Source organism: Callithrix jacchus, chromosome 15 (genome assembly GCF_049354715.1).
Source record: "Callithrix jacchus isolate 240 chromosome 15, calJac240_pri, whole genome shotgun sequence".
Lineage (NCBI taxonomy): Eukaryota > Metazoa > Chordata > Mammalia > Primates > Cebidae > Callithrix > Callithrix jacchus.
In genome coordinates this window covers 92,971,538-92,995,450 of record NC_133516.1, presented here as the reverse complement: position 1 = coordinate 92,995,450, position 23,913 = coordinate 92,971,538, and the positions used below count along the sequence as shown (strand labels likewise).

Here is a 23,913-nt window from a genome sequence, read left to right as displayed (position 1 = left end):
GAGGCTGAGGCAGGAGAATCGCTTGAACCCAGAAGGCAGAGGTTGTGGTAAGGTGAGACTGTGCCATTGCACTCTAGCCTGGGCAACAAAGGCAAAACTCCGTCTCAAAAAAAAAAAAATTTTCACTGTCCTAGTTTAGAGTTAGTGGCAAAGAACACAAACCATACCCTTCACCTTGAACAAGAGTGCTTAATACAACTGAGTACTCTATGATTATGTCAATGAATGTGGAATTTTTATTTGATCATATATGAGGTAAATCAGGAGGAGGGTGTTTACCTGGTTCCAAAGAAATCTGAAAGCTTCTTCTTGTACAAATTTTTTAATACGTTCTTCATCTCTTTCTTTTCGTAACCTACAATAATTCCAAACACAGTACTGACGTGAGGAAGAGTGCTTGCGTTGACTCATACTTCCTGTTACAACTAACAAATGTGTGCATTGTAAAGAGATTAATAATCTAAGTCATCTTTCCCACTTTCACAATATCTAAATTAAAACCTTATTTTATTTTCATTTTTTTTTACTTCAGAATCAAAATGGAACAGTTTTGTAAGTGACATCATAAACCTTAATTTTGAACTGTGACTCAAAGTAGAAGCCGAATGAGATATGACTGAAATTCAGGTATTAGTTCTACAAATTTCCAGTCATAAAGAATAAAATGTTAAAATGCTCTTTATCTGGCTTCAATTTCTCAGCCAAACGTACCAAAGGCACAGAAAGTGCAAAAAGGAGTGGTTACCCAAAGTATCCAAAACAATGAAGGGTCACACTTAGGTACTCATGATCACAGCCCGAAACACTCTCTCCTAAAGACTAATTCCATCAAACTTCACTTTTCTGTTTGCCCAGGTCTCTGATCTAATGCTTACTAACAAGAGACCTCCCATCCATTACTCCTCATTCATTAAAGTCTTAGCTCTGGACTCACTGCTGTTCTCTCCATACTTAGGGTTTTCACAAACTCAGGCTCCTCCTTTAGTGATCCATTATCACCCAAACTGTCAACAGCATTTTGTTTCATACCTCTGACCCAATTATCCACTTTCTATAGCCCCTCAAGCCTTTCTCCTATGCCATCTAGAGCTTTGAATTATAATCAGCAAACTCCCTTACATATTTCACCTCTCTCTAAACTTTTCCTTGTCCAAAGCAGATCCACTTCTGAGAGCACTATAGCCCTCTAAGTGGAAGCTATTTCTCCCTCTCATTCATCAGGGTTGGAAGATTGCTTCTCACTGCTGTTTTCAAATGATTCTTCATCTCCCTCCTTTGACTCCTGCCATCCTGCAATTTCCCAAAATTCTTTGTCAAGTACTGTCCTCTCACCCTCTGCTCCCATTCACTGAAGTCTCAGCACCAGGCTTTTTCTTTGCCCCATTCCTGTCATCATTTTTGGAGACCTCAACATTCACACGGATGCGCTAACAATAATTCACCCAGTGTCAGTCACCCATTGTCATAGTCTCACCCTAGGCCAAATCATTTGACAGCACCACTTTCAGAAATGCTTCTAAACACCCAACACCAACCACTACTTCCTAACCTCACAGTTCACTTGCTGTTGTACCCCACCGCACCACTCTAGACCTCCAGTCTAATGATCCTTCTCTTCTGCCTTCACTTCCCTCTTACCTCATTTAAAATTCCACCCAGGCCAGACACAGTGGGTCACACCTGCAATCCCAGCAGTTTGGGAGGCCGAGGTGGGAGGATCACCTAAGGTCAGGAGTTTGTCAGCAGCCTGGTCTACATGGTGAAACCTCACCTCTAATAAAAACGCAAAAAAAAAAAAAAATTTAGCCAGGCATGGTGCCAGATGCCTGTAATCCCAGTTACTCGGGAGGCTGAGGCAGGAGAATCACTTGAATCTGGGAGGCAGAGGTTGCAATGAGCCGAGATAGCGCCACTGCACTCCAGCCTGGGTGACAAGAGTGAGACTCCATCTCAAAAAAATTTTGAAAAAATAAAAATAAGTAACATTTTAGCCAGCAAGGTGACTCACACCTGTAATCCCAGAACTTTCAGAGGCTGAGGCAGGATTGCTTTTGCCCAGGAGTTCAAGACTAGCCTGGGCAACACAGACTTCATCTCCAAAAAAAAATTTTTTTAATTAGCTAGGCATGGTGGTACATGCATATAGTCCCAGCTACTTGGGAGCCTGAAGTGAGAGAATCACTTGAACTCAAAAATTCAGGTTACAGTGAGCTATGATATGCCACTACACTCTGGCCTCAGTAACAGAGCAAGACCCTGTCTCAAAAAATATAAAATCTAAGATCTATCATTAGTACTCCCTCTGAAATACCTTTGCTCTCTTGCCCTTCCCTCACTCTCTCTGCAATATCACCTAGGGAAAAAAAAAAAATTTCTGGCTTAACCAAAGGAACCATGCCTGAATCAGAAGAGAATAGCTAAGAATTGCTGATGAAAATCATACAACCTGATCTATTGCTTTGCACTTTAAGTGTTTTCTCACATTATCCAGCAACCTTCCTCCATTTTCCTCATAAGGTCATCTTTAAGATGACCACCTCACACCTCATACTTCTCTCCTTACACCTCCTTCACTCCTCTTCTACTTATTTGCAGGTGTTGACCACATCTTACACATTATTGAAAAAGAAGCAGCATCAGACAGGACTTTTTCCCATCTCTACCATCAAACCTACTACCTTACCTGCTCCTGCTCCTATCTCAGGCCACTTCCTCTGCTTCAATGCTGCATTTCTTCTCTCTTACCTTCTCAAGAACTGCAATTCTGCTCTTCCTCTGCTTTCTTTTTTTTTTTTTTTTTGGCTGCACCATCAGTGTTTCCCTCCTTATTTATTCATTCGATCAACACATGAACACATTCTATATCTCCTCTCTAAAAAATATTTCTTCAGTCTAGATTCTCCTTAAGGAACCACTGACTCTCTTCTCCACAAAACAACTCTTTCCAAGAAGTGGCTACACTCATCCTTCAAACTCTTTACCTCTCATTCACTATTCAACCCATCCCAAAATGGCCTTCATCCCCCTACACCACTGAAGCTGCTCTTGGGAAGGTCCTTGTGCAGTAAAGGATTAACTCAGCAGGATTGGGATGTTCCTTTTTTTTTTTGAGACAGCATCTCACTCTGTTTCCCAGGATGGATGGAGAGCAGTGACATGATCTCGGCTCACTGCAACCTCCACCTCCCAGGTTCAAGTGATCCTCCTGCCTCAGCCCCCCAGAAGTTGGGATTACAGGCACTCCCGGCCACGTCTGGCTAATTTTTTTGTATTTTTAGTAGAGATGGGGTTTCACCATGTAGGTCAGGCTGGTCTTGAACTCCTGACCTCAGGTGATCCACCCACTGGCCTCCCAAAGTGCTGGGAATACAGGCATGAGCCACCGTGCCTGGAGGCAGGACTGGGATGTTCAACACTGTACATTGCAAAGATAGGACTGGCCCTTGACTGACTCCTGGGAGATAATCTCCAAGCCTTTGGAATATCCTACCTGAAAAAGAATATCTTTGTACACCTGGAGTCTTCTTGGTCCACCTCAGATAGTTTAGGCAATCAATGATTTCTAGTCAACATCTGTTTTGTCCACCTGGGCCTTGGGCCATGGAGTATCAGTGTGACCTCTATGGGGCCTGAGGTCTGAGTAATTAAGATCAGTCACATGGGTACTCGAAACCTATGTGACTGACCCCCAATAAAAACCTGGACACCAAAGCTGAGGTGACTTCCACCAGTTGGCAATACTTCTTACGTGTTATCATACATCATTGCTGAGAGAACTAAGCCCTGTCTGTACAACTCCCCTGGGAGAGAACAACTGGAAGCTTGCACCTCATCTCTCCTGGACTCTGCCCTAGGCACCTTTTTTCTTTACTGATTTTAATCTGTATCCTTTTGCTGTAATGAACAATAATGATAAACAGAATAATATTTTCCCAAGTTCTGTGAGTCCTTTTAGCAAATCATCCAACCTGAGGACAGTCTGGAAAATCACCAACACAGTCACCAATAACCTCCAACTTCCAAGTCTAATGCCCGTTTCCTTCCTATGGTACTGCTCATCTCTCCTGAAACACTTTCTCCTGTTGAAGGTGGAACTCTCCTAGTTTTCCTACCACTGTGGCTGTCCCTTCTCAGTATCCTTTGCTGGCTCTTTCTCTTCTACCTAATATCAGTAAATATTACTAGTTGCAATATTAACGAAATCCTAATTTACCTGGGTTAGCAGTTAGTAAAACATATGCGCCATGGGATTAAGGAATAATTCCTATTGTAGTCCTGTAGAATTTTAGTTCCTTCCGAATCCCTGCTATTTTCTTTAATTCTTATGTCATGTACCAAATTCCATGTAGACTTCATCATCTCTCTTTTTTTTTTTTTTTTTGAGATGGAGTTTCACTGTTGTTACCCTGGCTGGAGTGCAATGGCACGATCTCAGCTCACCGCAACCTCTGCCTCCTGGGTTCAAGCAATTCTCCTGCCTTAGCCTCCCGAGTAGCTGGGACTACAGGTGCGTGCCACCATGCCCAGCTAATTTTTGTGGTTTTAGTAGAGACGGGGTTTCACCTTGTTGACCAGGATGGTCTCGATCTCTTGACCTCATGATCCACCCGCCTCGGCCTCCCAAAGTGCTGGGATTATAGGCATAGCCACCAAGCCCAGCCGGCATCTTCTCATTTTTATACTTAGTTTTTCTACATTTTCTGTACCTTTCTATGTTTAGAATTATAGATCCCTATAAAGTTCATGTTCATTGAACATTTATTGCTACACTGCATCTATGTATCAAGTGCTTTGCTGGGGATGGAGATGCAGCAGATAGAGCAAACAGTCTCTGCTCTCCAGATGCTTTCAGTACACTGTAGGAGACAAGCAAACCAATAGTGGCTTCATGGTGTGAAAAGTGTTATAATTACAGAAGCACAGTGTTCTCAATCAACTGTAAGACTCTGACAGCCCCAAACCAACAAACCAGTGTATCAACAGCACTTCTGACCCACCTCTTTATTTCATCAGTTAGGCAGACAATGTGCTCCTGCATTCTGCGCAGCCGGATTTCATAACGCACATCTTTGGCTCGAGGGTTGTAGTTCCTGGCATAAAAGCCCCGCCAGCAGGCCTGAAGCTTGGTGGCTGCATCATTTAATTTCTGAAGAGCAACTTTATCTTGTCCCAAAGCAGCAGATCTCCGGGTTAAAATCATGCAGGGAAGTTTCTCTGAAGTTGCTTGAGATATGGTTTCTTTATTTTCTGGTTGTATATGGGAGACACTGTGTCCAGCTGACTCAGGAAAAAATGTAAGACTGTGGTTATCATCCTTCGAGACAGAGCTGATTGTCGTTGGCTCAGGACAAGGAGAAAGCCCAGCTGTCTCATTTACCTCCGTACTGATCTCACTTTTCATCATGTGAACCAAATTCTCATTTGCAGCCCATAAAGGCATTTCTTCTTCCTTATCCAATACCTGGCTTTCCAGTCCTTTCACAGATTCATCTGCAACACCATCATCTTCTAGGCCCAAGTTAATGCCTTGCAGCCTCAGCTCAACTGTAGGTGATACTGGAGACAGTCCTGATGCAACTGGCATGAAAGTAGACTCTGAAGAGAGAAGACTACAATTTAACTTGTCCTCATCTGTCTGTATGTCTTCCAGGTGCAGCTCATTTCGAGAATATCTTGTAGTATGTACAGAGGCTGGAAAATTATTCTTAACCGCAAATAACTGATCATCATTACTGCTTATCCCAACCCAAGTATTGACTTGAATGACGGGTTCTAGAAGAATCAACAGAGTGCCATTTAAACCACTAAATATTTACATTTTAGTTATGTCCTGTTAATGAAATCTAATCCTTGAAATAGAGTAGAATGAAATAAAATGCCCTCAGTGATTTCTTCCAATATGCCTAAAACATCAAACCAAACCTTTTTAAGAAAATGAATTCTTGTGATAATCATAAGAATAATCAAAGCATCAGGTCTATACAAATGGTAGCAGTCCTTGAAATGTTTCTTAAAATTGGAAATACAGTAATTATAATATACATACATAATACATACATATATGTAAGATCTAAATGATTACTGAAACTTTTTGTTACTTAGCAAACTAACAAAAAATTATGAAAATATGCACCTTTTTCTGCTTCATGATACCCAACAAATTAAACGACTTGGAGAAAAGGGATCAGAGATAAATTAATTTCTTACCACTTTCCTGGGATATCTGGCAATCTTGAACAGGACTTGAATGCTCAGGAATAAGGGATGCCCTGGTTTCAACAGGAACAAGAGGAGACAACTCTTCATTTTGGCTTTGGTTCATCAACTGCCTCTGGTGAAACCTAAAAATCAATAACATCTGGTCTGATTTAACACAAACCAAAAAAAGAAAGATTTCTGCTTCCCAGGTAACAATGTCAAAAAGGTAGAAGTTTGCAATTTCTCAAAGTAGGCACTTTAATCACTGTCAAATTATAAAGCCTCATTTGAAAGAACTGAATAAAGAAGGTTAAAAACTCATTTTTTAATTGCAAAGACAGACATCCTCCTATGCACACATACAAAAACATTTAAAGGCAGGATCTCTGATAAAGTAAATATTAAATGCTTCTGGCAATACTTTTTCTCTTTTTTTCACTGTACCTTTTAAAGGAAGATATCCCTCATAATGTAAGTATTCAGAAATCCACATGAAACACCTACATTAAAGAACAAATAAGTTGGGCATGGTGGTGCACACCTGTAATCCCAGCTCTTTGGGAGGCCAATGCAGGTGGATCGCTGAAGCTCTGGAGTTTGAGAACAGCCTGGGCAACATGATGAAACCCCATCTCTAAAATATTATAAAACATTAGCCAGAGTGTGGTGGTGCATGCCTATAGTCCCAGCTACTTGGAGGTCTGAAGTAGAAGGATCTTTTGAGCCCAGGAGACTGAAGATGCAGTAAGCTGAGATCACACTGTGCTCCAGCCTGGATGACAAAGTGAGCCCAAACGCAGTGGCTCATGCCTGTAATCCCAGCACTTTAGGAGGCCAAGGCAGGTAGATCACCTGAGGTTAGGAGTTCAAGACCAGCCTGGCTAACATGGCGAAATCCCGTCTCTACTAAAAATACAAAAATTAGCTGGGTGTGGTGGCACACGCCTGTAATTCCAGCTACTCGGGAGGCTGAGACATGAGAATCGCTTGAACCAGGAGGTGAAGGTTGCAGTGAGCCAAGATCACACCATTGCACTCCAGTCTGGTGACTGAGTGACACTCTGTCTCAATTAAAAAAAAAAAGAACAGCCAGGCGTGGTGGCTCAAGCCTGTAATCCCAGCACTTTGGGAGGCCGAGGCAGGTGGATCACAAGGTCAAGAGATCGAGACCATCCTGGTCAACATGGTGAAACCCCATCTCTACTAAAAATACAAAAAATTAGCTGGGCATGGTGGCACGTTGCCTGTAATCCCAGCTACTCAGGAGGCTGAGGCAGGAGAATTGTCTGAACCCAGGAGGCGGAGGTTGTGGCGAGCTGAGATTGCACCATTGCACTCCAGCCTGGGTAACAAGAGCGAAACTCCATCTCAAAAAAAAAAAAAAAGAACAAATACATTTTTTAAGAATCCCATCCCATTTCCTGGCCAGATATAGTAGCTCATACCTATAATCCTAGCACTTTAGGAGGCCAAGGCAGGAGAATTGCTTGAAGCCAAGAACTTAAGATCAGCCTGAGGAACAAAGTAAGACCCTATCTCTACAAAAAACTAGGCAAGCATGGTGGCATACACCTGTAGTTGCAGCTGCAGTGAGTTATGATTGTACAGCTGTACTCACAGACCAAGAGACCAAGACCCTGTCTTTAAAACAAAACAAAACAAAAAAACAACTCTCCATTCCCCTGTGCCATATTGTTTGGCTGTCTGCAGTGCACAGTTCAGCTTCCCTGCAGGAATTGCTACAGTGACAACGGGACTGATTATCCAGAAATATGGCCTATTGCACTTGCCTTGGGCCTACTAACACCATAGCAGAGACTCAGGTATTTTAACTTGTGAAATCATCAGCTGTTAGAAATAAATGGGCTTACCTCTGTTTGCTCAAAATCTTCTCTAGTTTGGCATCCTCTGCAGTTTGAAGACCTAGTGCAGAAGTGAGGGGGCAGACTGTGGCCAGATACTGGACAAGCTGGATGTGTTGGCCAGGCCGATATGCCCTCCCCTTGCCTTGACTATAGAGCCATTCAGCTTTCAAGCTGGAATTGAGGAACATAAAGAAGACAAGACGGCACAAGTCAAGTCAACACATATTGTCAGGCAATAATGATCTTCCTTCTTAACTTTCCTTTATAGCACCACTGGATGCTTTTCATAAATAAAATTCACTCAAGTTTTTCTTTTTTTTTTTGAGACGGAGTTTCTCTCTTGTTACCCCGGCTGGAGTGCAATGGCGCAATCTTGGCTCACCGCAAGCTCCGCCTCCTGGGTTCAGGCAATTCTCCTGCCTCAGCCTCCTGAGTAGCTGGGATTACAGGCACACGCCACCATGCCCAGCTAATTTTTTTTATTTTCAGTGGAGACGGGGTTTCACCATGATGACCAGGATGGTCTCAATCTCTTGACCTCGTGATCCACCCGCCTCGGCCTCCCAAAGTGCTGGGATTACAGGCTTGAGCCACCGCGCCCGGCTTTTTTTTTTAATCACTCATTCTGACTCATATTCCTCATTCTATGTTTTAAACCCTTTTTCTTGCTTAGGGCACTTCCATAGAGCTTCCACTAATGGTGACAAATATTTTTTAATCATTTTCAAGAAAGCAATGAGTATTCTCTTCATTCACTCTGTCAAACTGAAATGCCTAAATAGATCAACTGCATTTAAATCCATTAGTTCATAATGACAGTTAAAAAAAAAAAAAGTAGCCAGGCATGGTGGCATGTGCCTGTAATCTCAGCTACTCATGGTGGCTCACACCTGTACTTTGGGAGGCCAAGGCCTCCCAAATCACAAGGTCAGGAGATCAAGACCATCCTGGCTAACACAGTGAAACCCTGTCTCTACTAAAAATACAAAAAAATTAGCCAGGCATGGTGGCAGGCACCTGTGGTCCCAACTGCTCGAGAGGCTGAGGCAGGAGAATCGCTTGAACCCAGGAGGTGGAGGTTGCAGTGAGCCAAGATCGAGCCACTGAACTCCAGCCTGGGCAACAGAGCGAGATTCCATCTTGAAGAAAAAAAAAGGGGGATATTAGCTAGGTGCAGTGGCTCATATCTGTAATCTCAGCATTTTGGGAGGCTGAGGAGAGAGGATCTAATGAGCCCAGGAGTTCCAGACCTGACTGGGAAACATAGCAAGATCCCATCTCTACAAAAAAAGTTTTAAAAATTAAGCAGGCTAATGTTTTTTGGTGGCATGCACCTGTAGTCCCAGCTACTTGGGAGGCTGAGGTAGAAGAATGGCTTGAGCCTGGGAGGTTGAGGCTGCAGTAAGCTGTGACCATGTCATTGCACTCCAGCCTAGACATTAGTGCGATACCCCATCTCTAAAAACTAAAAATAATTTCTAGCACTAGGAATTTCTCCTTAAATAAATAATTTTAAAAAGGAATATTAACTTTCTCCAAAGTTCTAATCCCATAAGATCTCTAACTAAGCAACAGAGTTATAGCTTTGGGCAAGGTCCTGTCAACAGTAAAATAGAGCTCTGAACACATTCAGAAAGAACTCCAAACACTGAGGTGCTACACAAAGATGCTCAACTCCCCACAGGTGTGCTTAACTCTGAGCAACTACCCAGCCAAAGCAACCACAAGGTTGGGTTACTGCTCAGGTTACTCTTGGGTGACGCACTCAAATCAAGATCCAGCTACCTGACATTATCAAAGAATGTAGGATACATTTCACAGTGAAGAATTTTAACTTGGATGTTCTTAGCAAATAACATCCAGGATGGGCAGACTTTAAAATCTGAAAATTCCCTCCTGTCCTTCAGGGCAATTCTCAAATGTTGACCAGGAAAATATTTTGAACACTGTTCAGGCCAAACACCGATTTTTAAGGCAATAGCTCTCCCTTAGAATAATGTCTCCTTCCTGAACAGAATACTTCCAGAGTTGTTTTAAAGCATGGGAGCACCGCTGACAGACTACAACTGTAACAGCATTTCATCTCTAGTACAGCATCAACCATCTAGGTTCCTTAGTTTGAGTGTAACTCTATCCATTCTTTTCTTTCCTTTTTTTCTTTTTTTTTTTTTTTGCGACAGAGTTTTGCTCTTGTTGCCTAGGCTGAAGTGCAATGGTGCAATTTTGGCTTACTACAACCTCCGCCTCCTGGGTTCAAGTGAATCTCCTGCCTCAGCCTTCCAAGTAGCTGAAATTACAGGCATGCGCTACCATACATGGCTAATTTTGCATTTTTAGTAGAGATGGGGTTTATCCATGTTGGTTAGGCTGGTCTCAAACTCTGGACCTCAAGTGATCCACCTGCCTCAGCCTCCCAAAGTACTAGGATTACAGGTGTGAACCATTAAAAAACGTGCCCAGTCTTTTTTTTTTTTTTAGAACTGCATCCATTCTTGTACTGCCTAACAAGCCATTATGAACAGGGCTGCTGTGAACATGCATGCACATGTCTTTTGGTAGATCTAAGTAGCTATTTCTACACAGCATACACCTGAATTAAAATTGCTAGGTAACAGGGGATATATGTAGGTTTAGTTTTTCAAAGTAGTTGTACCATTTATACTCCCCTAGTTTATGAGGGTTCCAATTGCTCCACATCTTTAGCAACACTTAGTATTATGAGTCTTTTAATTCTGGTTAGTCTAGCTAGGTGCAATGGCTCACAAAGATGCTCATCTCTCCACAGGTGTGCTTAACTCTGAGAAACTACTCAGTGAGGAGGGTAATCCCAGCACTTCAGGAGGCTGAGGGAGCAAGACTGCTCAAGTCCAGTAGTTCAAGACCAGCCCAGGCAAAATAGCAAGACTTGGTTTGTACTAAAAATTTAAAAATGAGCTGGGCACAGTGGCATGTGTCTGAGTTCCAGCTACTTGGAAGGCTGAAGCAGGAAGGTCCCTTCAGCATAGGAGGTGAGATTGCAATGAGCTAGGATCATGCCACTGCACTCTAGCCTGGGCAACAGAGTGACACTCTATCTTAAAAATGACAACAACAAAAACAAGAAACAGAGAGAAATCAAAACTACTAGGGAAAGGGAGGACCCATTGAGAACCATCCCAGCAACCCATCCACAGCTAGTCTTCCCTGGACACCATGAACCACATTGTGCAAACCTTCTTCACTCCTGCCAACAGCAGCTACCCGCTATGAGACACTGAGGGAGGAGCATGACGTGGCTGTGCTGGGGGTGCCCCACAACCCTGCTCCCCAACATCCACATCCTCAGTGAGACGTCCATGCCCGACCATGTCGTCTGGTCCCTGTTCAACACCCTCTTCATGAACTCCTGCTGTCTGGGCTTCATAGCATTCGCCTACTCTGTGAAGTCTAGGGACAGGAAGATAGTTGGTCACCTGACTGGGGCCCAGGCCTATGCTTCCACCACCAAGTGCCTGAACGTCCGGGCCCTGATTTGGGGCATCATCATGACCATTCTGCTTATCATCATCCCAGTACTGATCTTGCTAGTCTACCAATAGATCAGGAGGCAGCATCCAGGCCAGCAGCTCTGCCCATGACCTATTACCAATGAACTCCACTTTCCATTCCTTGCCCTGTCCCCAGAGCCAAGTCCTGTATCAGCCCTTTATCCTCACACTTTTCTAGAATGGCATTCAATAAAGTACAAGTGTTCCTGGATTTAAAAAAAAAAAGTATTATAGTGGAAGCTGGTTGAAGATGCCATAATAGCCAGGAAAAAATTAATAATCTTTCTGAATTATTAAAAAGTTACTATAATAGTTACTTTTAACAAGGAGGGGAGTTATGACCAGAGGGGGACAAAGGGGACCTCTGGGTGCGAATTGTATTTTCTTTTTTCACTTTGTTGCTCAGGCTGGAGTACAGTGGTGCAATTTCATTTCACTGCAATGTCCACCTTCCTGGCTCAAGTAATCCTCCCACCTCAGCCTCCTGAGTAGCTGGGACTACAGGCACACACCACCACACCCAGCAAATTTTTTGTCTTTTTTTCTTGTAGCGACAAGGTTCCACTACGTTGCCCAGGCTGGACTCAAACTCCTGGGCTCAAGCAAGTCACCCACCTTGGCCTCCCAAAGTATGGGAATACAAGTGAGGGCCACCACATGCAGTCATGTTCTAGTCTTATTCTCTGTACTGATTGTAAGGATATATTTAAAACTCATTTTTAAACTATATCTTAAATTATGTGATAGTTCTACAATTTTTAAAAATGTGTCAAAAAAAAGGTTGCCATTGAGCTACCCTCTCACCTCCTCCTTCTTCCCACACTTTTAAAAAAAATTATACTGTCAGTTCTGGGATACATGCGCAAAACGTGCAGGTTTGTTACATGGGTATAGGCTTGCCAGGGTGGTTTGCTGCACCCATCAACCTGTCACCTACATTAGGTATTTCTCCTAATGCTATCCCTCCCTTAGCTCCCGACTCCCCAACAGGTCCCAGCGTATGATGTTCCCCCTCCCTGTGTCCATATGTTCTCATTGTTCAACTCCCATTTAAGAGTGAGAACATGCGGTGTTTGGTTTTCTGTTCTGTTAGTTTGCTAAGAAGGATGGTTTCCAGCCTCATTCATGTTCCTGCAAAGAACATAAACTCATCCTTTTATATGGCTGAATTATCATGGGGTATATGTGCCACATTTTCTTTATCCAGTCTGTCACTGATGGGCAATTGGGTTGGTTCCCAACCCAGAGTCTTTGCTATTGTGAACAGTGCTGCAATAAACATATGTGCGCATATGTTCTTACAGTAGAATAGGTTATAATCCTTTGGGTATATATATACCCAGTAATAGGATTGCTAGGTCAAATGGCATTTCTAGTTCTAGATGCTTAAGGAATCACTACACTGTCTTCCACAATGGTTGAGCTGATTTACACTCATAAAAGTGTTCCTATTTCTCGACATCCTCTCCAGCATCTGTTGCTTCCTGAGTTTGTAATAACCGCCATTCTAACTGGTGTGAGATGGTGTCTCACTGTGGTTTGGATTTGCATTTCTCTAATGACCAGTGATGATGAGCTTATTTTCTTTTTTTTTTTTTTATAAAGATGGGGTTTCACCATGTTGGTCAGGCTGGTCTTGAACTCCCAACTTCAGGTGATCCACCTGCCTTGGTCTCCAAAGTGCTTGGATGACAGGCATGAGCCACCACGTCTGGCCATGAGCTTATTTTCATATGTTTGTTGACCGCATAAATGTCTTCTTTTGAGAATTGTACGTTCATATCCGTCACCTACATTTGGATGAGGTCGTTTGCTTTTTTCTTGTAAATTTCTTTAAGTTCTTTGTAGATTCTGGATACTAGCCCTTTATCAGATGAACAGAATGCAAAAATTTTCTGCCATTGTGTAGGTTGCCCGTTCATTCTGATGATAGTTTCTTTTGCTATGCAGAAGCTCTTTAGTTTAATTAGATCCTATTTGTCAATTTTAGCTTTTGTTGACTTTGCTTTTGGTGTTTTAGTCATGAGGTCTTTGCCCATGCCTACGTCCTGAATGGCATTGCCTAGGTTTTCTTCTAGGGTTTTTATAGTTTTAGGTCTTATCTTTAAGTCTTTAATCCATCTTAAGATAATTTTTGTATAAGGTGTAAGGAAGGGGTCCACTCCCAGTTTTCTGCATATGGCTAGCCAATTTTCCCAAGACCATTTATCAAATAAGAAATCCTTTCCCCATTGCTTGTTTTTGTCAGGTTTATCAAAAATCAGATGATTGTAGATGTGTGGTGTTATTTCTGAGGTCACTGTTCTATTCCATTGGTCTATATCTGTTTTGGTACCAGTACCATGTTGTTTTGGTTACTGCAGCCTTGTAGTATAGTTTGAAGTCAGGTAGTTTGATGCCTCCAGCTTTGTTCTTTTTGCTTAGGATTGTCTCAGCTATGCAGGCTCTTTTTTTGGGTCCACATGATATTTAAAGTACTTTTTTCTAATTCTGTGAAGAAAGTCAATGGTAGCTTGATGGGGATAGCAAATTTATAAATTATTTGGGGCAGTAAAGCCATTTTCATGATATTGATTCTTCCTATCCATGAGCATGGAATGTTTTCCCATTTGTTTGTGTTCTCTCTTATTTTCTTGAGCAGTGGTTTGTAGTTCTTCTTGAAGAGGTCCTTCACATCTCTTATAAGTTGTATTCCTAGGTATCTTATTCTCTTTGTAGCAGTTATCAATGGCAGATCGTTCTTGATTTGGCTCTCTGTCTGTTATTGGTGTATAGGAATGCTTGTGATTTTTGCACATTGATTTCATATCCTGAGACTTTGCTGAAGTTGCTTATCAGCTTACAGAGATTTTGGGGTGAGACAATGGGGTTTTCTAAATATATAATCATGTCATCTGCAAATAGAGACAATTTGACTCCCTCTTTTCCTATTTAAATACACTTTATTTTTCTTCTCTTGCCTGATTTCCATGGCCAGAGCTTCCAATACTATGTTGAAAAGGAGTGGCGAGAGAGGGCATCCTTGTCTTGCACCAGTTTTCAAAGAAAAAGCTCCAGCTTTTGCCCATTCAGTATAATACTGGCTGTGGGTCTGTCATAAATAGCTCTGATTATTTTAGATACGTTCCATCAATACCTAGTTTATTGAGTTTTTAGCATGAAGGGTGTTGAATTTTATTGAAGGCCTTTTGTGCATCTATTAATCATGTGGTTATGTGGTTGATTACGATTATTGATTTGCATATGTTGAACCAGCCTTGCATCCCAGGGATGAAGCAAACTTGATCATGGTGGATAAGCTTTTTGATGTGCTGCTGGATTCAGTTTGCCAGTATTTTATTAAGGATTTTCACATTGATGTTCATCAGGGATATTAGCCTAAATTTTTCTTTTTCTGTTTTGTCTCTGCCAAGTCTTGGTATCAGGATGATGCTGGCCTCATCAAATGAATTAGGGAGGATTCCCTCTTTTTGAATTGTTTGAAATAGTTTCAGAAGGAATGTTACCAGCTCCCCTGTGTACCTCTGGTAGAATTTGACTGTGAATCTGTTTGATCCCGGGTTTTTCTGGTTGGTAGGCTATTAATTACTGCCTCAAATTCAGAACTTGTTATTGGTCTCTCAGGGATTTAACTTCTTCCTGGTTTAGTGTATCTGTCCAGTAATTAATCTATTTCTTCTCTAGTTTATTTGTGTAGCAGTATTTATAGTATTCTCTGATAACAGTTTGTATTTCTGTGGGATCAGTGGTAATATCCCCTATCACTTTTATTGTATCTATTTGATTTTTCTCTTTTCTTCATTAGTCTGGCTGGAGGTCTATCTATTTTGTTGATCTTAAAAACAACAACAACAAAAAAAAACAGCTCCTGGGTTTTTTGTTTTGTTTTGTTTTGTTTTGTTTTTAACAGAGTCTGGCTTTGTCACCCCAGGGCTAGAGTGCAGTTGTGCAATCTCAGTCCACTGCAACCTCCACCTCCCAGGTTCAAGTGATTCTCCTGCCTCAGCCTCCTGAGTAGCTGGGACTAAAGGCACGCATCACCACGTCCAGCTAATTTTTGTATTTTTAGTAGAGATGGGGTTTCACCATTTTGGTCTCAATCTCTTGACCCTGTGATGCACCTGCCTCAGCCTCCCAAAGTGCTGGGACCACAGGCGTGAGCCACCATGCCCAGCCAGATTCATTGATTTTTTTGAAGGGTGTTTTGTGTCTCTATCTCTTTTAGTTCTGCTCTGATCTTAGTTATTTCTCATCTTCTGCTAGCTTTTGATTTGTTTGCTCTTGCTTCTTAGTTCTTTTAACTATGATGTTAGGGGGTCAATTTTAGATCTTTTCTGCTTTCTCCTGTGGGCATTTAGTGCTGTAAATTTCCCTCCAAACACAGCTATAGCTGTGTCCCAGAGATTCTGGTACCTTGGGTCTTTGTTCTCATTGGTTTCAAAGAACTAATTTATTTCTGCCTTAATTTCATTATTTACCCAGTAGTCATTCAACAGCAAGTTGTTCAGTTTCCATGTAGTTGTGTGGTTCTGAGTGGGTTTCTTAATCCTGAGTTCTGATTTGATTGCACTGTGATCTGAGAGACTGTTATGATTTCCATACTTCTACATTTGCTTAGGAGTGTTTTACTTCCAATTATGTGGTCAATTTTAGAATAAATGCAATGTGGTGCCGAGAAGAATGTATATTCTGTTAATTCTGAGTGGAGAGTTCTATAGATGTCTATTAGGTCCTCTTGGTCCAGAGCTGAGTTCAAGTCCTGAAAATCCTTGTTAATTTTCTGTCTCATTAATATATCTAATATTGACAGTGGGTGTTAAAGTCTCCATCTATTTTTGTATGGGAGTCTAAGTCTCTTCGTAGGTCTCTAAGAACTTACTTTATGAATGTGGGTCCTCCTGTATTAGATGCATATATATTTAGGATAGTTAGCTCTTCCTGTTGCATTGATCCCTTACCATTATATAATGCCCTTCTTTGTCTTTTTTGATCTTTGTTGGTTTAAAGTCTGTTTTGTCAGAGACTAGACTCTGCTTTTTCTTTTCTTTCCATTTGCTTGGTAAATACTCCTTCATCCCTTTATTTTGAGACTATGTGTGTCTTTGCACGTCAGATGGGTCTTGACTCCTTATCCAATGCCAGTCTGTGTCTTTTAATTGGGGCATTTAACCCATTTACATTTAAGGTTAATATTGTTATGTGTGCATTTGATCCTGTCATTATGATGCTACCTGGTTATTTTGACAACTAGTTGATGCAGTTTCTTCACAGTGTCAATGGTCTTTACCATTTGGTATGTTTCTGCAGTGGGTGGTACTGGTTGTTTCTTTCCATGTGTAGTGCTTTCTTTAGGAGCTCTTGTAAGGCAGGCCTGGTAGTGACAACATCTTTTAGCATTTGCTTGTCTGTAAAGGATTTTATTTCTCCTTCACTTATGAAGCTTAGTTTGGCTGGATATGAAATTCCAGGTTGAAAGTTATTTTAAGAACGTTGAATATTGTTCCCCACTGTCTTATGGCTTGTAGGGTTTCTATAGAGAGATCTGCTGTTAGTCTGATGGGCTTCCCTTTGTGGGAAGCCCGACCTTTCTCTCTGGCTGCCCTTAACATTTTTTCCTTTATTTCAACATTGGTGAATCTGATGATGTGTCCTGGGGTTGCTCTTCTCAAGGAGTGGTGTTCTCTGTATTTCCTGAATTTGAATGTTCATCTGTCTTGCTAGATTGGGGAAGTTCTCCTAGATAATATCCTGAAGAGTGTTTTCCAACTTGGTTCCCTTCTCCCGTTCACTTTCAGGTACGCCAATCAAATGTAGGTTTGGTCTTTTCACATAGTCCCATACTTCTTGCAGGCTTCATTTGTTTCTTTTCATTCTTTTTTCTCTAATCTTGTCTTCACACTTTATTTCATTAAGTTAATCTTCAATCTCTGATATCTTTTCTTCTGCCTGATCGATTCAGCTATTGATACTTGTGTATGCTTCACGAAGTTCTCATGCTGTGTTTTTCAGCTCCATCAGGTCATTTATATTCTTCTCTAAACTAGTTATTCTAGTTAGCAGTTCATCTAACCTTTTTTCAAGGTTGTTGGCTTCCTTGCATTGGGTTAGAATATGCTCTTTTAGCTCGGAGGAGTTTGTTATTATCCACCTTCTGAAGACTACTTCTTTCAATTTATCAAACTCATTCTCCATCCAGTTTTGTTCCCTTACTGGCAAGGAGCTGTGATCCTTTGGAGGAGAAGAGGCATTCTGGTTTTTGGAATTTTCAGCCTTTTTCCTCATCCTTGTGGATTTATCTACTTTTGGTCTTTGATGTTGATGACCTTCAGATGAGTTTCTGTGTGGATGTCCTTTTTGTTGATGTTGATGCTCTTCCTTTCTGTTTTTTATTTCCCTTCTAACAAGCTCCTCTGTTGCAGATCTGCTGGAGTTTGCTGGAGGTCCACTCTAGACCCCGTTTGCCTATGTATCACCAGGGAGGCCCCAAAACAGCAAAGATTGCTGCCTGTTCCTTCGTCTGGAAGCTTCATCCCAGGGGGCACCCACCAGATGCCAGCTGGAGCTCTCCTATATGAAGTGTCTATCGACCTCTGCTGAGAGGTGTCTCCTAGTCAGGAGGCACGGTGGTCAGGGACCCACTTGAAGAGGCAGTCTGTCCCTTAGCAGAACTTGAGCGCTGTGCTGGGAGATCCACTGCTCTCTTCAGAGCCAGCAGGCAGGAATGTTTAAGTCTGCTGAAGCTGTAGCCACAGACAACCCTTCCCCTAGGTGCTCTGTCCCAGGGAGATGAGAATTTGAACTATAAGCCCCTGACTGGGGCTGCTGCCTTTCTTTCAGAGATTCCGTGCCCAGAGAGAAGAATCTAGAGAGGCAGTCTGGCTACAGCAGTTTTGAGGAGCTGCAGTGGGCTCTGCCCAGCTCAAACTTCCCGGAGGATTTGTTTACACTGTGAAGGGAAAACCACCTGCTCAATCCTCAGTAATGGCAGATGCCCTACCCCCTACCAAGCTTGAGCTTCCCAAGTCGACTTCAGACTGCTGTGCCAGCAGTGAGAATTTCAAGCCAGTGGCTCTTAGCTTGCTGGGGTCCGTTGGGGTGGGATGCGCTGAGCTAGACCACTTGGCTCCCTGGCTTTAGCCCCCTTTCCAGGGGAGTGAACAGTTCTGTCTTTCTGGCATTCCAGGCACCACTAGGTATGAAAAAAAAACTGCTGCAGCTAGCTCAGTGTCTGCCCAAATGGCCACCCAGTTTTGCATTTGAAACCCAGGGCCCTCGTGGTGTAGACACCGGAGGGAATCTCCTGGTCTGCAGGCTGCAGACTGTGGGAAAAGCATAGCATCTGAGCCGGAGTACACTGTTCCTCCCGGCTCAGTCCCTCATGGCTTCCCTTGGGTAGGGGAGGGAGTTCCTCGACTCCTTGAGCTTCCCAGAAGAGGCAACACCCCACCCTGCTTTGGCTCGCCCTCCGTGGGCTGCTCCCACTGTCTAACCAGTCCCAGTGAGATAAGCTGGGTATCTCAGTTGGAAATGCAGAAATCACCCACTTTCTGCATTGATCTTACTGGGAGCTACAGATGGAGTTGCTCCTATTTGGCCAACTTGCCAGCCACCCCGCAACACTTCTTTAGTGCAAGACAACCACAGAGAGGGAGACTACCCCAGGTGGGAGTCCATTCTTCCCAATCTCCTGAAGTCTCTGAAATTAAATGTTTGCGTAGCATTATGGAGAAAGTTAAAAAAATATTCAAGTTCACCTTAAAGTCACTTGGATTAAAACTATTTCCACAGTATAGCAACATAGATTTTTGTATTATTATTTACCCAATCAACAAATATTTTCTGCCTTAACAGTCTCTTTAGTTTCAACAAACTCTTTGACCTTTAGTCTCTATCCTTATATAATTATCATTTATTAATCACCTACTATATGACCAGTTCTATGTTCTATACATCATCCTTAATCCTAACATCCATGAAAGCTAGATAGTACTGCTATTCACATTTTACAGATGAGGAAACTGGCTCAGAAAGCACTAAGGAACCTGACAAGGCCACAAAGCTAACAGGTAGCAGAGAAAGAAGTGAAGCCTTCCCTTGTCTCTCCTAACCAGGTCTCACCTCTCTTTGTGGGTCTCTCTTCACATCAAACCTTTATCTCTGCCCACATCACCATGCTGCCTCTCAGACATGAAAATGTTGCCAGTCCTACTCCCATAGAAAAAGTCAACAACTGTGGAGAGGATAATCCAAGTAGACCTATATTCCAGATCGAGAACTAGTCACAGTTTGAAACAAAGTAAGGTTTACTCTCAGAGCAACACTCACAGCAGAAAAAAGAAAAAGCCACCCTTTCTTGTAGGCAAACTAGACCTGACATGTCCCTCACCCTACACCAGCACCACCACAATCTAGCACCTGGCTGCCATTCCTCACAGCCCCTGCTTTACTCAGAAACTAAGCAAAACGGCAGAGAGACAGAGAATAGAGATGCTGTCTGTAATCTACAACCCATCCTCCCATCAGGAAACTCTTCAAATAACTATAGTCCATAGTAGAGAAGAACAAAAATGGTGAGGGAGTATGTATGTGTTGAGTCCATGAATGCATGCGTGAATGTACTGAGAGGAAAAAGTGAAATGAAACATAGTAGAGAGAATAAAGTAATCTCAACTCTCACTATCCCAATTCCACTCCATCTTTCCCATATCCTAGTTCCTTACCTCCCCTGAAGCTCTGATTCCACTGATCATGTGTCAGGATCCAGAAGACTCCATTCTGCAGGAGTCCCAGATCCAAGCCACAGAAACTATCAATGATCTACAGATCGGGAATTCTCACTTCTGCCACTTCACAGGTATAAGAAGGGGAGGACCTGGCCAGGTGCGGTGGCTCATGCCTATAATCCCAGCACTTTGGGATGCCAAGGCAGGCAGACCACCTGAGGGCAGGAGTTCGGAGACCAGCCTGACTAACATGAAGAAACCCATCTCTACTAAAAATACAAAATTAGCCAGGCCTGGTGGTGCATACCTGTAATCCCAGCTACTCAGGAGGCTGAGGCAGGAGAATCACTTGAACCCAGGAGGTGGAGATTGTGGTGAGCCAAGACTGTGCCATTGTACTCCAATGGCACAACTGCCTGGGCAACAAGAGCGAAACTCCATCTCAAAAAAAAAAAGCAGGGGAGAGGACCAATCACCATGTATGCTACCAGTTCCAAATTAAAACTCTGCATTTTCCCAGAATTACCATTATAATGAGTATTTGGAGAATTCGAAGATATGACTAATACTGCCCTATGTGACTTGGCGTTAGATGATAAATAGAAAATAAAATGAATAAAAATACGGCCCTGGTAGATTAATAGATCACAGCTTTTGTGACAATGATCTGAGACCCTACATAGGTTCTAAAACATGATGGTTTCTATGCAAAAGTGTTCCAAGCTCCAAACAACTGATTAACAAAAGAACTTTTAGAAATCAAATTGTTGTATGTAGGGCACTAAGACTACTAGCTCCAACCTCCGGGGCTAAGATTTCTTTTCTTTTTTTTGTCAGAGATAGAGTATCTGTCTGTCACCCAAGGTAGAGTGCAATGGCACAACCATAACTCACTGCAACTTTAAATTCCTGGGCTCAAGCAATCCTCCCACCTCAGCTTCCTAAGTAGCTAGGACTACAGATGTGTACCACCATGCCCAGCTAATTATTATTTTTTTTTTTTAGAGATGCAGTCTCCCTGTATTGCCCAGGCTGGTCTCAAACTCCTGGGCTCAAGCGATCCTCCTGCCTCGGCTTTCTAAAGCGTGAGGATTACAAGCATGAGCCACTGCACCGGGCCAATATTGATTTCTTATCCTTTTTTAGAAATGACAGAAAATCCTAAGTGACCAGCACATAGTCTGCTATATGACTACAGTAATACTCTTAATTTCTAAATGCACATATGAAGAAATACTACTCTATTAATCTGTAGTAAACTAGAAATGGTCTTTCAGTAACATTTGTCATGTTGTTAAAGAGGGCATGTTCACCTTTCCTTCTGAGAAATCACATATCCATCTAGGACTCTGAGGTTTAAGCACCAGCTGACGATGTACGGCCGATAGTCAAATCCTGGGATGGAAGGTGCTGCCATCACACAAGGATTGTTCATAATCGACAACTGCTCCAATTCAGTTAAGGATGCCAGAAAAGAGATCTGGAACAAAAGATAACTTTGTTGAACAAAAGGACTATTCAGTGTCAAGCGCAAGCTTTCCACTGATTACACATCTTTGGCAGCATTTGAGAATGTGATAATTTCCCTCTTGTTCTGAAAAGTCACAAGTACCCACTGACTTCCAAAATTTCAACAATATAGCCATCCGTCCCTGCTGCACAAAATCCCTTAGCAAGTATCAGCACAGTTTCCTAGCAGAAAGAACCCTATTTTGAAAACATCACAGCAGCCAGGAAAGTTGGACAGGGAGTCGTATAAACCCTTATGAGGCAGATGTCCCTCTACCACCAATCACTTCCCAATGGAATGATAATTACAACTTTCCAAAGGAAATTAGATCTTAATGACCCACTGACACTAAGGAAAAGTGGAAAGAAAACTAACGATCATCTAGAGGCAAACACTTCATCTGAAGGGAACTTTCTTCTAAGCTGTTCACAATCTAAAAGCAAGCTCACAACCCTCTCCAGTGTCTTTCCTGGACTTTCCAGCTTCCTGAATCTCACAAAATACCCTCAAATTTTACCTCATTTAAGTCTCGGATTTCATTTTCTGCCAAAGAAAGTATAGCAAGACTTCTGGGTAGGTAAGCAGGTGCCATTCTAAGAGAGGTGATGATGTTTCCATGTAAAAGCAGGGTCTTGAAAGTAAAAACAGTATGAATTACAAATAAAAAGATTACAAATAAATTGGCCTATTGTGACAACACCAAAATGGCAAATGTAAGAATAAAAGAATCTACTTTATTATATTTCTCATCACACAAATCAGAGACTGTTAATGCTAGAAGGGTCCTTGATGTTCTTCTGGTCCAACTCTCTGTTTCCGTACCAGCATCCTAAGCCCCAGATACTTTAAAGATTTGCCTTAAAACACATTGTTGGCATGGCAACTAGGCATGCTATGAGATTTACGTTATGAGACACTGAGCAATTTCTAACATACTTGTTCAGTTTCTTTTAAAATATCAAAATAGAGGCCACATGTGGTGGCTCTTGCCTATAATCCCAGCATTGCGGGAGGCCAAGGAGGGAAGACCGCTTGAGCCCAGGAGTTTGAGACCAGCCTGGGCAACATTAGTGAGACCTTTTCCCTACTAAAAATCAAAAAATTAGCCAGGCATGATGGGGTGCACCTGTAGTCCCAGCTACTAGGGAGTGCTGAGGTAGGAGGATCGCTTGGGACCAGGAGGCTGAGGCTGCAGTAAGCCATGATTGCACCACTGCACTCAAGCCTGGGTGACAGCAAGACTCTGGTGTCTCAAGTTAAAAAAAAAAAAAAGGCATAAAAACAACCACATATAAAGTAAATTTTCTAAAAAAGAGAGCGATAACCTACAACCCATATTTGCAACTGTATTCTCTAGGTAACTAAAAACTAGAGGAAGGTAGAATGTGTTACTTTCAGACGAAGCTGACTCACATTAAGTCAGCAACAAACAAGAATAAACTCAAAACTGAACACCCAGGATTCTGATCAGATAAACGTGCTTCTATTCCAGGGAAAAAAAAACATTCAATCATCTTTAGCTCATTTGAATTCTCTCAGCATCTATCAGGACAGCATCTGGCTACATATAATTGTTTAGAATAATTATTGCTAAAAATGATTTCTCCTAAAGATCTGGGAAAAGCTGAACTAAGATACTGCTTCTAGGGCTTAATGAATATATCTGATGCTAATAATATCCAATGAGGCAACAATATTTAAAATGTCCTACATATGTTTTTTAAGACTATGATTTCAACTGTTACTTATTTGACTGCATGATACATTCCCCTCCATAAAAAGTGCTATATGCTACATGTTTTTTGTTGGGTTTGTTTTTTGAGATGGAATCTTGCTCTGTCACCAGGCTAGAGTGCAGTGGCGCGATCTCGGCTGACTGCAACCTCCGACTCCCAGCTTCAGTTGATTCTCCTGACTCAGTCTCCCGAGTAGCTGGGACTACAGGCTCGTGCCACCATGCCTGGTTAGTTTTTTGTATTTTAGTAGAGATGGGGTTTCACCATGTTGGCCAGGATGGTCTCAATCTCCTGACCTTCTGATCCACCCGCCTCGGCCTCCCAAAGTTCTAGGATTACATGTGTGAGACACTG

The 23,913-nt window shown here is 42.2% G+C and overlaps 1 protein-coding gene across 6 annotated transcripts in view; it reads right to left on the bottom strand.

Annotated features, from left to right (window-relative positions):
- The window catches only part of CEP97 (centrosomal protein 97), a 34,580-nt gene that overhangs the window by 5,004 nt on the left and 5,663 nt on the right, over nucleotides 1-23,913 (bottom strand). For 4 of the 6 annotated variants that reach the window (XM_054246114.2, XM_054246116.2, XM_002758852.6 and 1 more), the window contains 6 exons: nucleotides 22,341-22,454; nucleotides 21,627-21,793; nucleotides 8,070-8,234; nucleotides 6,208-6,341; nucleotides 4,998-5,772; nucleotides 280-355 (listed from right to left, as the gene is read on the bottom strand). In XM_054246114.2, coding sequence (XP_054102089.1) covers nucleotides 280-355; nucleotides 4,998-5,772; nucleotides 6,208-6,341; nucleotides 8,070-8,234; nucleotides 21,627-21,793; nucleotides 22,341-22,454 — 1,431 coding nt within the window. The remainder of the gene's footprint in view (nucleotides 1-279; nucleotides 356-4,997; nucleotides 5,773-6,207; nucleotides 6,342-8,069; nucleotides 8,235-21,626; nucleotides 21,794-22,340; nucleotides 22,455-23,913) is intronic. The other 2 variants (XM_054246115.2, XM_002758853.6) reach the window with 1 other exon arrangement.